The 15,393-nt window shown below is 39.9% G+C and overlaps 1 protein-coding gene across 1 annotated transcript; it reads left to right on the forward strand.

Annotated features, from left to right (window-relative positions):
* The first annotated feature begins 3,823 nt into the window (after nt 1–3,823).
* MMP13 (matrix metallopeptidase 13) lies at nt 3,824–13,745 on the forward strand. Its single transcript, XM_028105939.2, has 10 exons — nt 3,824–3,940; nt 4,029–4,270; nt 4,974–5,122; nt 5,295–5,420; nt 7,368–7,529; nt 8,905–9,022; nt 9,585–9,718; nt 10,674–10,833; nt 12,474–12,577; nt 13,645–13,745. Exons 1-10 carry the CDS (start codon nt 3,824–3,826, stop codon nt 13,743–13,745), a joined length of 1,413 nt encoding a protein of 470 aa, XP_027961740.2.
* The last annotated feature ends 1,648 nt before the right edge of the window (nt 13,746–15,393 follow it).

Here is a 15,393-nt window from a genome sequence, read left to right on the forward strand (position 1 = left end):
AGGTGGACATCCCCGTAACCGCTCTTTTTAACAAAGCACAATAAAATTATAATTCATTAGAAAGTGAACCCAGGGGGCCACCTGGGTGGCTCCATTGGTCAAGCATCCAACTCTTGGTTTGGGCTCGGGTTGCGATCTCAGGCTTGTAAGACCGAGCCCCCCGTTGAGCGCCACGCTCTCAGCGGAACCTGCTCGAGCTTCCCTCTCTCTCTCCCTCCATCCCACTCTTGCTCTCTCTCTAAAATAAATAAAATCTTTTTTAAAAATTAGAAAAAAAAAGGAAAGTGAGCCCAGAAAATTAAGTCTTGACCTTCAGATGTCATCCTCAAGTAAGAATTAAAAAGGATTTCCTTTTTCCTTGCAGATTCTATTTCTTTCTTTAGGGGATCCACGCAGGATGAACCCAGCCATCTCTGTGGAGTGTGTGGTTCAGACGTGGGCAGTCCATGCGCCCGTAAACTGCTGGGCTTCTGCTTGGCAGCTGCAGCTTCTGACCTGAGGCCTTCTGCCCTCGGCACCTGACCCGGGGAGGACGCCACGGCTGTGCATTAGCCGGGCAGTGGGGTGCTCGTGTCCGTGATCGAGTCTTTACGTTCTAGGTTCGTGCTTCTGTTTCTGGGCATGGAACCCATTCCCTGGGGCGGAGGGGGGGCGTGGTGCGGAAATTCAGAAACTAGAACAAAGCAACCATCAAAGGGTATTTACAAACACCATTACTACCTGCACTTGCACAGTCAGATCACTGGGCTTTCAGAAAAATAAAGATACTAAGTGTCATTGTCAACATTGTTAATGTACAACACTCTAAACTGAAGCCAAAACTTTTATCCTAAATGTTCTTTGGCTTACAGAATTTTCATAATTTTTATCCAACTCCAGTGGCCTTTGTTCCTATTTTTCTTGGTCTGGAACCACCCCCCATGCTTTACTCAGGGGTTGGTCATGGACATTTCTGATTCTCTCTTGAGTGATGTTTTGGACTTAGATGATGACGTCTGTTTTAAAAAGTCCCATATTGCTTATGTCTGAATCAGCAGGAGATACACATTTCTTATTCAGTCCAGTTTTGTTTGCTCATTCTACAGGTTTTCACATTTCCAGGGATCCAGTAGGCTTGTGAGAAGCATTTGTAAATACCAGCTCAGCCTCATTATGTTAAAGGTGTCCCTTGAAACCACAAACCACTTCACCAGTCCTAGCCAGAAGGCCTGGCTTTCATTCTCACAATTAACAGCCTGAGATAAGCACTTGTGTTGACAAGAGACTTACCAACACATTTCCAGGTGATGACACATCCTGATCACCAGATAAGCTCACTCCTCTGAGAACAGTAGCGACAGACAAGCAGTCCGATTCTTTCCTGAAGGAATCAATTTCTATTTTAATCTTCCGGACGACTTTTATTTACCTTACTCAGAACACTACCGAATGTGAATAGCATGTTCTCTCTGACCTGTGTGTGTTTTTTATTTTGCACTGTGTATGTTCTTAGGTGAAATGAGAAACTAATAAAACACTAATGCTGTCTGATAATAAGCATCATTTTTGAAGTTGATAAAAACAGTTATTTGGTTAATAAATAAACATTTATTTGTTTTCATTGTTCATTGAAAATGTGTTCTTTGCAGGGAGATAATATTGTAAAATCATCCCAAGAAAAAGGCTCTTATCCTTCATTCTATCTTCTTAGTGACCAGCACGGTATCCCCCATAGTTGATGTCTGATCAATATTCATTGACTTAATAACTAAAGTGGCTCTTTTTTTTAAATTTTATTATGTTATGTTAGTCACCATACAATACATCATCAGTTTTTGATGTAGTGTTCCACGATCCATTGTTTTTGTATAACACCCAGTGCTCCATGCAGTACATACCCTCCTTAATACCCATCACCAGGCTAACCCATCCCCCCTCCCCCCTCCCCTCTAAAACCCTGTTTGTTTCTCAGAGTCCATCGTCTAAAGTGGCTCTTTAAAAAATTCTAGCTTAAAGTGGTAACATCTACAAATATGTGAGAACCTACAAGTACAGTCAACTATTCGATTCATCTATCCTACTTCCAAACATTAATGTCATCTGTTCCTTAACTTTTTCAGGACTTCTTTTTTAAAATCGAATGAGACTTTAAAAGGTTATGAAATTTTATTGGTAAAAATAAATGATTTCAAATGAATTAATTTCCTATAAGCTCAGTAGATGAATCAAACTTTTCGATAATTATCACTTAATCTAAAATTAACTGCTGTTCGTGGAAGAAGCTTAAAACAAATGATAGTTTTGCATTGCTAGTTGAGCCTAAATCTAATCTTGAACTCATTGGAATTATTTATTGTAGGGATCTATTTGGCTCTGTTTTGGAAAAAGCATAATAAATTGCCCTCTACTGATTGCTTCCATGTCATAGGTTTTAGGTTTTTCTGGTCACGTCTGAGGTGCTGGCCAATCCAGATGACAGCATGTCACTCACGTGTGGGGTACAACTTCCCTGCCCATCTTCATCTGTACTCAATGCTCCTTGTCTTTGTTTTCACGTGTTCTGGACCTGAGCTCCTCTCTGACTCCTAATCACATAAATTAACTTGCATTTTCAGTCATTCAATCAGAATATCATGACTCGTATTTTTCTATCCATTTACATCTCTTGGGCACCAAGGATGGCATTCCGACATCATGGTACTAAAGGTGGGATGTTCTGAAGGCCCCTAATGGACGATTTTCCTGAGGTTTTGGACCTCAGGTACTTCCACTACTTAAACTTAAAAATCAAAATTAAGAAACTTGAAATTGGCCATAAGCTTACCTAGAGCCCTAGTTTTCCTGGGTACTCCCAGAGGTGTGGAAACAAAGCAGCTCCATTTCTGAGAAAATTTCTGAGAATTAATGAGGTATAAGCCATACCAGATGGTGTTTAAAAACATGGAGTCGTAAGTCTATTGGCTTGGATTCAAATGCTGACAGTACCATTTAGTAACTCTATGACCTCAAACAAGTATTTAACGTCTCTGTGTCTCAGATTATTCATATGTAAAGTGAAAACAAGGCTTCTTGTTTCAGATGTGCTTCTAAGGCTGTTGTACAGATTAAATGAGATCATGCCTTTTAAGCCTAGCAGGTAGTAATCCCTCAGTATGGGTTAGCCATTATATTATATTCCCATATCGTCTTCTACCTCTTCCTGGACCTGTAGGGAATTCATGGAGGATTCCGTGTTCATTGAGAGTCACACCAGTGCCTTTAAATTTCAAATGTAGCATTTAGTCCTGTGGATGTGCCCTAGTCCTTCTGAGCCTCCAAGCTGGGGTCTGGTCCAATTCTGTGGCCCTCAGGTACACACAATGTCTCCCTCTGGAATCGCTCTAGGGAAAATGATGTTTAGAAGTCACCAGGTTATAGATCTTCTAGAAGCAGGATTAAGTGTCTCTAAGGAAGTTAAGAGCATCATCTTGATACTCTCATCTGAAAAAAATTGAAAGTAGCTCCTTTCCTCCAGAGGGAAAAACATTTTTGCTCAGTAAAGTGAAAATTTTACTACTTTCTGCTTCTTCCCACAGTATCCATAAATATGCTGAGGCCATTTATTTTGCCAGATGGTTTCTGAGACCCTGCTGAAATGAGAGATGCCCTCATTTTATATTTCCCTCAAATTCTACCACAAACCACACTTCTTGGGAGAAAAAAAAAAGTCGCCATGTAAGCATGTTTACCTTCAACGGACTAGGAAGCGGGAACTTGTCCATAAATGATGAGTCACCACTGCAGGTCTATAAAAGTAAAGGTGCTTGTCTGGGAGAAGGCAGAGCCTCCAGGCACAACCATCATGATGCTCCCAGGCATCCTGGCTGCCTTCCTCTTCTGGAGCTGGACTCAGTGTTGGTCCCTGCCTCTTCCCAGCAATGGTGAGGACGATCTGTCCGAGGAAGACTTCCAGCTTGCAGAGGTAGAGTATCTTGCCAGTCCCAGTGGGGTGTTACATCTCACAAGTGCCCTTCTCTTTTAAAAGCAGGCCATTCTGGTCTCTTTTCCAGCGCTACTTGAAATCCTACTACTATCCCCTGAATCCCGCTGGAATCCTGAAGAAGTCTGCAGCAAGCTCCGTGGTTGACAGGCTCCGAGAAATGCAGTCTTTCTTCGGCTTAGAGGTCACCGGCAAACTTGATGATAACACCTTGGACATCATGAAGAAACCAAGATGTGGGGTCCCCGATGTGGGCGAGTACAATGTTTTCCCCCGAACTCTCAAGTGGTCCAAGACGAATCTAACCTACAGGTAAATCAGAGGCTATCTTTCTTTAATCTTTGTTAGTTTTTAAAATAGTATTAAATGCCTATTTTTCAGCACAAGCTATAAATGACAGAACATGTTTGGTCCCATTTTTTTTTTTAAGTAGGCTTTAAATATTTAACTAGAAGTTAAATAATTCCAGCAATAACTTTAATACTATTGGTGAGAATGTGTCATGACATCTATTATTGTTACATTAGCCTAGCATTATTTTTCATTGGAAATCTCAAGGTATTTTTTGTTTTTAGAAAAGAAATCAAATTAGAAGTAAAAGTAGGTGTAATAAAATTTGCAAATGTACTACATGAGGCATATTTATTAAAGAGAGCTTAAAAATGGAGAGTCCTACTCTCTCTAGGAACTTGGCAAAGTTATTTCATTTATTTAGATCACAGTAATACAATTCCAAATCTGTATCATACAATACAAGTTTCATTACATATCTGAATACTTTAAATGTAAGATTCCAAGTGGTCAGATATTTGGAGATACTCAAATATCTGATTGAATTCATTTTGTTATCTTTGTATGGCATCATAATTGATAAGTTCTTTGAAACTTTGGACCTCTAGTAGAACTTTTAAAGAAGCCACTGCATTTTGAGTTGAAAAGCAGTATTCCAAGAAAATATATATTCTCAAATATTTCTCCTTCCAAAAATGTAATTGAAACTTTCTCTGTTGAATAGGATTGTGAATTATACCCCTGATCTGACTCATTCTGAAGTTGAAAAGGCATTCAGAAAAGCCTTCAAAGTTTGGTCAGATGTGACGCCTCTGAATTTTACCAGACTTCATGATGGCACTGCTGATATCATGATCTCTTTTGGAATTAAAGGTAATGATGCAGAATCATTTTTGAGAGACATTTTTACATTCTGCTCCCTAATTGTCTCCATTCTTTAATTCCTTCTTTCAGTCATTCATTACTTTCTACAGAATTCACCAAGCATTTGTGCCAGGCACTGCTGGATATAATTAGATTCTTAACTCTTGCTTTTTGTGTGTAGAGCATGGCGACTTCTACCCATTTGATGGACCCTCTGGTCTGCTGGCTCATGCTTTTCCTCCTGGGCCAAACTATGGAGGAGATGCCCATTTTGATGATGACGAAACTTGGACAAGTAGTTCCAAAGGTAATATTTCTTATAAAGGTATGATTCATGATTACTAGATTAGGGTTAGACAGTGATCACATTGATAAGAAGTTAAGAAGCATACTGTAAATTATATTTGATAGTTGGTTATATTTTTCAAAAAATTAAAAGTTTATCTTATACTTATTTGTCTCTACAAGTGACATTTCTACAGACCTTTGTGAAACACTAAAAGTGAACAGTTTAGTTTAGCGACTTGAGGGATACTAGCTAACTTTGAATTAGGACCAAAATGTCTTTCTGTCAATCAAGGTGTTGTTACTGTGGATTACCTTTCAGTGTGTTTAGGAAGTACAGTTTATTACAAATACATACCTAAAAACTATTGGGGCTGGTTAGGCAGGTCACAGATGAGTTGGATGTGAGTTGAAGTAGTTTTTTTTTTTTTCCTTGACAGAAACATTAATGGCACAAAAGTGTAATCTGTTTTCTGTTCTCTGTTATATGAGTTACTTGTTTCAGACATATCTATATCACTGATTTTATAAATACTATTCCAACAAATCAAGATGGTGTCTTACTCCAAACAGCATGAGACAGACCAGATAAAAATTATACTTATAAGAGCAAAATGAAACTCAGTGTTGAATGAATTCAGTCAGTAGATGAATCTTCAAAGCTCAAAAGAGTTGGGAATATTAATTTAAGAAGAGCAAGACTGTTCCAACTAGGACTTACCTATGGAACTATATTGACCCTTGGTTGTGACAGTTAGAGGTAGTCTTCATAGATAGCTAATTGTTATTATTCATTTAAATTGGAAGAATTGTTATTCCAAAGAGTAAAACTGGGCCTTGGCTGACCAGTGCCTCTGCTTCAATGCCTCCAACATATCTTTGGAAGGAGAGGTGAGAATTTACGTATTTATGTTCTGAATATTACACAGGTAAGAATGATTTTAGGAAGAAAGAGTAACATCTAGTATTGTTAAGATAGAGCCCCAGTAAACCTCAGTTTTAGGCTCCTGCATAAGTTCTGTATTTGAAATATTAACGGAAATGAATGAAAATATTCATAAACAAACCATGATTGATTTTTCAGCTAAAGGCCAGGAATGGGATCTATCACTAGTCATTTCAATGAAGAATTGCTTTTTACTCAGATTGTGTGAACTTTGATCGCTCTTATGGTCTGCATGATTTACTAAGTTGGTTATACATTTTCTTCAGGCATAGGCTCTGACAGCAAATGGTATTTAAGGTCAAACTGAAACCACTGACTCCAGATTCCATGTGGTTTTTTTTCAACTTTTTATCTTTTTTTTTTCAATTTAAAATATCAGTATTAGGAGGCTCAGAAATTGGTAGAAAGAATGACTAGAGGAAATAATGTAAATACAGTGACACGGTAGTCTTCTAAAATTGAGGAAAGTTGGCCAATCATTTCCAGAGTTTCTATTCCTTTAAACTTTAGAGTCTAGAGATATTCTGGAAAGGATCAGTTGGTTGGAATTTATTCCCAAGTAGATTCCCAGAGACCCTATTTAGTGCATGCTCCATAATTGGTCATCATCCATTTGCATGATGCCTCTTGTTTAGACAATGTTCTAGAAACGCCCTGATAGCTAGCTCCCTATGTGACTTCCCATGACTCCTTCTTCAAAGCCTCCATTGTCCACTTTCCTCACCTGCCCTGAGAAAACAATCAGCGCATCAAGATTCCTAGTGCCTTCCCAGTAAATCCTCACTGATTCCCAATTATTTGAGAGCAATCTGTTGATATTCTAATTAGGTAGGCAGCTATAATCAAAGAGAACATTAAATTATAAGGATTAATTCAATATTTTGAATCTTCCTTTGAGCAACCAAATATTGAATATTAAAAAGAGTGAAATAGCCAAGAAAGAGAAAGAGGCAAAGAAAATAGCATTCCGTCCATTAACTGGTCACTGCCTTGCTTTCTCATCATTGCTTTGTTTTCTTACAGGCTACAACTTGTTCCTTGTTGCTGCCCATGAGTTTGGCCACTCCTTAGGTCTCGACCACTCCAAGGACCCGGGAGCACTCATGTTCCCCATCTACACCTACACTGGCAAGAGCCACTTTACACTTCCCGATGACGATGTACAAGGGATCCAGTCTCTCTATGGTAACTCTTAATTTATCAGTCTAGAAACAGAATAGATGCATACATTTACTTGCAAAATTATCAGTGAATTTATCATTACCAATATTGCTGTCCTGGTTCTGTTATTAAAACCTGGGAAGACGTGCAGTTTTCCTTTCTGAATCAGACCATCTGCTCAAGTAGAAAATACTCTATTCTCCAAAGATTTTGCAGATTCCTATTTGTATTTTATACCTTGCAAGGTATGTTTGAGTCCCAAAAAACACCTCTGACATAAGGAAGGAAAATATTTTATTCCCCATTTAACCAATGAAGAAACCACACCCTGTAGCACTTAAATAGTATATCTCTAGTACCATGGCTGAGGGTGAAAGTGTGGTCTTAACCAGCTTTTATAAATTCTGGGTATTCCTTCAACCATGTCAGTTTGCCAACGTAGGATCTGTTCAGGTGGACTGTGGTGACTTTTAATCAACATCTACAATGACCATTGTAAGAAACTCTTCCTTCTTTTTTCTTCCAAATTTTCAATAATATTTATAAAATAATTAAACCTCACCTCAAACCAGCAAAATTGCCTCTATTAATAGAGTTAAAGTTATCAATGTAAACACTTCTAGAGCAGCGAGCTCAAAAACCTTGCTCATGGCACCTGGCCCATCATTCCCCCTCTGGACTGAAATCTACTACAGCAGCTTGTGTAGGTGTGGGCAAGTGCTTTGTGTTTCTTACTATTTCTACAATATTGTGACCAAGGGACTTGATGATAGAACTAATATGAACCAGGTGGAGAAGCAGCAGCTCAGAATTGTTACTGTGCATGCATGGCACCTGTTTTGCACTCACCTGAGCTGGGGGAAAGCTACAAACTCGTGGCACATCAGGGCTGCTGAAGGCCTGGCTGCTCCCTCACAGAAGCGGTACTGGGGTTAACTGGTGAAGTGATGGTGTCAGACGTTGCTAGTTGGTAAAAGAGGCAAGAGATAGAGCAGAGGTGAGGACTCCCACAGGGACGGTGTGCCCCCAGGAGTGGCTTGAAGAGAAATGTGTATCTCAAGAGCAGCCTGTTCATAGCTTGTGCCAAGGATGGGGAAGGTTTCCTCTGAGTTTCGTTCCCTTCCCCATCCACCCATTTCTATCACCAACCTCAAGAAACCCAAAGATGTAGTTGAGAAGAACCTCAAGGGGTCTTGAGGATGGAAGCAGGAGGAGCAGGCCCACCCACAAGAGCTTGGTGACCCCGCAGGAAGGAAGTAGAATTGCCCGGTGTTTGGATCCTGGTTGTAGAAGCTGAGGACTTCCTACCCTCCCTGGAGGGGACCCTGCGACTCTCCACTAGCAGGGGCGGGGCATCAGGAAGTCTGACCTCACCACCTTCTTCGCTTCATGTCTGCAGGCCCAGGAGATGAAGACCCCAACCCTAAACACCCCAAAACACCAGACAAATGTGATCCCTCCTTATCCCTTGATGCCATCACCAGTCTCCGAGGAGAAATGATGATATTTAAAGACAGGTACTCTTGATCTTATTTTACACAATCTGCATGTCATGGACATTTGTGAGGCTGTGTCTGCAAATAGCCAAACATTCAGTCACATTTCCAAAGGAGACGTTAACAGCAAAAATCATAGATTTTTGGTAGTTTGGGTTTTTTTTTTTTTTTTACATGTTTCAGATGAAATAAATGACTAATGGATAAACACTTTACTTTTCCATGGCTAATCTTGGCATGATGCAGCTTCTCTTTGCAATGCTGGTGGCACTCTTCCTCATAAAGATAACCAAGTAAATATAGAAACCCAATTTATTTATTTGAAAACACAAGTATTGAAATCAGTTACCATATCAGTAAACCGTGACAACGTCCACTTGAGTTCCTTTGGGTCTGGAAAGACTTTTGTTCTGGTGACACATGTGGAAATTTGAGAGAGTGTTTACAACCTGAACCTAGGGGTAACAAAAAACGAGATATGAATTTCTCACTTCTACCTTGTTCTAGTATTGTTTGTTCATTTGTTCACTTATTCATTCATCAGTTGCTCACAGCAAACTCTGTATTTTCACTTTGGTGCTAGATTCTTCTGGCGCTTGCATCCTCAGCTGGTTGATGTGGAGCTGTTCTTAACAAAATCCTTTTGGCCAGAACTTCCCAACCGTATCGATGCTGCATATGAGCACCCCTCCCGGGACCTTATCTTCATCTTTAGAGGTAAGCCTCTCCCCACATGTCCAGGGCAGGCAGTGATGAACTTGATGCTCCTGGAGTCTTAGCACAATGACCACTCCTGAAAAAATACCCAAGTTAAGAGCCAAGCATAACAAAATATTAAGCAGAACATACTTGGAACCTTTCTACCAAATGTCCCCAAATTTGACAAGTAAAAATCTGCATTAGTACTTATCCTTACAAATGTACTATTTGTTGTAGAGCAGTCATGTCAGTTTTTTCTTACTTCCTCTTAAAAATTATTTGCTGAGCAGACATTATGACAATATACCTCTTGAAACATTGAAAAAAATATTATCCATAATTCCCTCTTCTGAAAAGTTGATTTATTTCATTTTCTCACCTTTTTTGGGTAGTCCTTCACCATATGTAATATGTATTTTTGAATATTTGTATTCATAGTATATATACATTTTCATATTTTACTTGTTCTCTTGACACAAAATCACAGACAGTTTTCCAAACTGCTATTCCGTCTTCATGATCATCATTCATAATGGCTACATAGCACTCTACTGACATTGTTTCTGTTGTTTGACTATTACAATTAATGCTATAATAAAGTCACTTTCTATCTGGTATAAAAATCTGAGTTTTCAATCTAATTCAATGTTCCCTCTGCCCTGCTTATTCGTGAAGAAATTTTAATACATTTTCCACACAGCTCCAGATTAACAATCAGAGGTAATATGTTGCCAAATTAATTATATTTGGTTGGTAATTATACTCAGGAAGTTAGCATTTTAAGTCTTATTTTTTTTGTTTGAAGAACGCTCATATTTCTGTGTTTCATAAACATGGTGACCACAGACCCTAACTGATTTCTAAATGTATAAAATGTATAAAATGAGTCTTTCTTTGTTAAAGTAAATATCTACATAATGTGAGTCCTAATAGATTACCTTGGATAATAAAACCATTCTTTCACTTATTCTAGGCAGAAAATTTTGGGCTCTTAATGGTTATGACATTCTGGAAGGTTATCCCCAAAAAATATCTGAACTGGGATTTCCAAAAGAGGTTAAGAAGATAAGCGCAGCTGTCCACTTTGAGGACACAGGGAAGACACTCTTCTTCTCGGGAAACCAGGTCTGGAGGTACGGCCACCATGTTTACTGACCCATGACCCTGTGTCACACGGGCCAAGTGAGTCCTACACTGCTCTCACTAGTTTAAATAATTCTGTCATGCTCATCCAGTGGAGAGGTTGGCCAGGAAGCTGCTGGGCCCACGGTTTTTAAAGTCAGCCCCTTTTTGAAGGACAGGGGGAGTTGGAATATTTAGAACATATGTTGATATGAAGGCAGCCCTGACACTGGCAACATTTAAGAGCTTAGAGCCATATATATATATTTGGGAATGAGAATATCTCATAGGAATCCCACACTTGAAAGATTTAAATCAGTAGCTTTACTTTATGTGTACACACACATGCACACATTCCCATCTGTGTCATCTTTGCTGTTTGGCTTCCTTATTTCTGACAATGACATTCACTACTGTCTAAATACTATGACCAAGTTCTCCCCGGTACTGCTGTTCCAGGCCCTATGCCCTAGATAAGGTCTGTGGTGCAATGAGGGCGTGTGACTTACCAGACTGCAAACACGCTGTGCTTTTATCCCCCCATTTGGCTGGAAGGTCTTTCCCTTGCATCTCTCCCTCTTGAAATTCTACCCTCTGGTCAAAGTTAACTGGAAATACCATTTAACCTCAAAGTCTTTTGGAGCACCCCTTCACAGGCTGTCTCTTCTCATACCCTCTCATGGCCCTGGATGTCTCCTTGTCATGATGCTTGGCTTCCATTGCTTAGTGTTGCCTTGTAGACATGTCCCACCTCTCTCCACAGTTCAGTGGTTCTTGTCTTTCACCTATTGGAACATATCTCGAGGATAGGAAACTCTCATCAGTAACAGTAACAGTGGTGCATGAGGGGAGGCTGTTCTACGCTAATTTCAGGATGTGTGTGCTTTGCTAGGGTGTGCCTGTGTGCAGGGGAGGTGGATTATGGAACTGTAGCAATGGTAGGGGCAAGCCATGCTCCCCCGCCTAGCTTCAAAACCACCAGATGCCCTGATAACTTTTTAGTCCAGGAGTTATACATCCAATATTCTGGCATCCGTTATTGCACTTAGCGAGCTGTCTCACCCATGGTGGGAGATCAGTACATAGTTGTTCAATGCACAAACACGTATTTATTTTGGTCTAAGAACACTTTCCTAATAACACACGTTTATAACAGATATGCAGTTTGTGAAGTGGAAATGATCTTGTGATTATCTTTTCAAAGATGGCCTTTAGACAAGGTAACAAATGCTCAGCAAGCATCCACAATGCACCCAATATCATAATTCCTAATTTACAAAAGCTACCAGATGTTCTAAACAGACTTAACTTTTACAACTCTTATCAATTTTGTTTTTTTTTTTTATTTAAAAAAAATTTTAAAAGATTTTACTTATACATTTGACAGAGACACAGTGAGAGAGGGAACACAAGCAGGGTGGGTGGGAGAGGGAGAAGCAGGCTTCCCGCTGAGCGGGGAGCCTGATGTGGGGCTCGATCCCAGGACCCTGGGATCATGACCTGAGCCGAAGGCAGACACTTAACGACTGAGCCACCCAGGTGCCCCAACTCTTGTCCATTTTGAAAGGTGTCATGATATCCACTGTATCATTTCTGAAACAATTTCTAAGAAATACGGCCTACTTAAGAGTTTCTTTTTCTTACTACGTAGCTATGATGAAAATAACCAGGTCATGGATAAAGACTACCCCAGGTTAATAGAAGAGGACTTCCCGGGCATTGGTGATAAAGTGGATGCCGTCTATCAGAAAAACGGTAACTAGTTCCATCATGCTGATCTCAATGGGGGTTTTCTGTAGCCCCTCAAAGTATTTCCCTTAGAGAGCAGTTTTATACAGGACTTAAAGGTGCTAAGAAACTTATGGCAGTTAAGGAATAGTTATGTAGGCAGCAAACAAAACATAACACACTTAGAATAAATGAAAGTGTTGCTCAAATGATTGCTAATTCTTTAAACTTTAAACACTATCTTATTTTTAAAGATTTTATTTATTTATTTATTTATTTGAGAGAGGGAGAGGAAGAGAAAGTGGGGGTCAGAGGGAGAGAGAGAACTTCAAGAAGACTCCCCGCTAAGCATGGAGCCGGACATGGGGCTTGATCTCATGACCCTGAGATCATGACCGGAATCAAAACCAAGAGTCAGATGCTTAACCGAGTGAGCCACCCAGGTGCCCCAACACTATCTTAAATTATGCTTAATGAGGGCATCTGGCTGGCTCAGTTGGTTAAATGACTGTCTTTGGCTCAGGTCATGATCCTGGAGTTCCGGGATTGAGTCCCGCATCGGGCTCCCTGCTCAGCGGGGAATCTGCTTCTCCCTCTGACTCTCCCCCCCTCTCATGTGCTTTCTCTCTTTCTCTCTCTCTCAAATAAATAAATAAAATCTTAAACAAGTTATGCTTAGTGATGCCAACAGTCAAAAATTATTGCCATAATTTAAATCAGGGGTAGAGTGGGGAGTCATTTATATAGAAAGACAAACGACTACCGTAACTATATAGTTATTTTTGCTTTAATTATGAAAAGGGGCATTTTTCCAAATTCAAATAACTAGTATCAGTATGTCAAGCATCAAAACTGGAACTCATGGCAAGATGACCACGATTTCAGGGTGATAATTCAGGAGACCTGGGAACCTTGTACATTTTTTCCTCCCTTAAACCATAAGCAATATAGTAAGGCATTCGTAGGGTTTTAAACATAAATGTTGGCATCTTAAAAAACAATGGGATCTAACAGGTTGTACTTTTAACGTGAGCTGGCGTAAACTCTTACTGATTTCAGACTCTGAAATTTTCTTTTTGGTCTTTTCCTTATAGGTTATATCTATTTCTTCAATGGGCCCATACAGTTTGAATACAGCATCTGGAGTAAGCGCATTGTGCGCGTCATGCCAGCAAATTCCCTGTTGTGGTGTTAAGTGTCTTTTAAATATTGTTATTTAAATCCTGGAGAGCATTTGAGAGAATACTTCCAGCGATACTAGGTGCGGGGGATGGGGATGTTGGGGGAAAAGCTTAGTTCTGTGAACAAGCTTTGGTAACTTATCTTTGACTAGATGGTATCTGGACAGTGACATGTGGCTGGAACCACAATGAATTTTAAAGTAATGGAATATTCAGAGACTGTAAAGATCACCTAATTCTTGCGCACTACACAGAAGCAGCAGTCGACGGTATTTCCCACAACAGAAATGGGACGTGGTGTGTCAAAGAGAGTTAGCATAATGTTTAAATATATTTATAAGGAAACTTTGCAAAGGCATAGAAGCAAGTCACAGTTATGTAATTAATGAATCATCTTTATTAAAAAGTGTAAAATAGTATGAGAATGGAATTTGCAGGGAGCATGTGGTACCACAAACAGACAGAAACCAAAGGGAAATATCTGTAATAAAGCTATTGTGGACAACTTTCCAAAGAAGTAATTTTGGTTTTGCACTGAGAATATTTGAATGTACATGCCCCCCTTCCTCCTGACACTAGGATCAGTCACTCCAGATGAGAGAGAGGGCCCAATGCCGAGGACAGTAGATGTGGCCTGTGGGTTCGGTTTAATTCTCACTGTTGACTGTGATTCCAGGCCTACTCTCAAAGGAGACTTTTTTTTTTTTTTTTTTTTTTGCATGTTCTACAAGATAAAGAGAGCCCATCTCTCTTTGTATTCAAACACTTCCGGTCTTCCAAAAACATCAAAGAATTAATATGGCTATCACACCAATCAGAGGCCACGGCATCATTCTTTCATAAAGCAACTGATTCTTTAAGATGAAAGGTAGTATTCTAGCCCTGTCTCACCTAGATAATTGCTTTAATTGTCCAGTTCAGCATGGATAAAGAGGCTCTTTTCTGAAAATATAAAGTGTATCTTATAAATTGGAAGCATGCTAAAACGGAGACATCCAAAGTAAAGAAAACATCCCGCTGGACTACAGTCCTCCTGTAAGACGTGGAAATGTGCTTCTCCCTCTCTTCTTGTTCTTCTCTCACCCCCGGCGCAGCTTACCCTGCCCGGCGTGGGGTGCTCACTGAGTGGGGGATCGGCCACAGGTGATCTCGGATGTGCTGGGACCTGTTGTTCACAGAAATTCAGGCGAAGAAAATAAAGTGTATCATATTTGCAAGATGTGTCAGGAAGCGTTTATACTGTTTATAATAAAAAGGATATTTTCAACAGACATTATTATATAGTACATTTTGTCTTTTGGTGTAATTTTAGGCTTTCCTCACACAAAGAGGATCCATTTAAATTATTCCTTTTTCTTGCCCATATTTCTTGGTGAATGTAATTCCCTCACTGTTTTGCTTTGTTTGTAGAAAGACTACATTCAGAATTAAGAAGTAACTGTCCCAGGTCATGTTAACAGGAGCTCTGCCAGGGTTTGGTCGGCTTCGGGCTGATGGGCCCACTTCCCCAGGCGGAGCTCACAGTTCCTCAGACTCTGCCCCACTGGGAGCACTATTTGGAAATGAGGTGGGAAGAACACTAGATTGGGAGCGAGGAAGACTGGGTTCTAATGTGTACCTTGAAGCTCTTGGGGCCCGACTCTCTTGAGGATTAAAACGAGA

The sequence above is a fragment of the Eumetopias jubatus genome, unplaced genomic scaffold (genome assembly GCF_037043125.1).
Source record: "Eumetopias jubatus isolate StellerSeaLion01/CBP00866 unplaced genomic scaffold, mEumJub1_p1.0 scaffold_13, whole genome shotgun sequence".
Taxonomy (NCBI): Eukaryota; Metazoa; Chordata; class Mammalia; order Carnivora; family Otariidae; genus Eumetopias; species Eumetopias jubatus.

Coding starts and splice junctions, on each gene's coding strand:
- MMP13 (XM_028105939.2), top strand. CDS start 3,824: ATGCTCCCAGGCATCCTGGCTGCCTTCCTCTTCTGGAGCTGGACTCAG. Junction 5,123..5,294: donor GATCTCTTTTGGAATTAAAG/GTAATGATGCAG, acceptor TTTTGTGTGTAG/AGCATGGCGACTTCTACCCA. Junction 9,719..10,673: donor CCTTATCTTCATCTTTAGAG/GTAAGCCTCTCC, acceptor CACTTATTCTAG/GCAGAAAATTTTGGGCTCTT.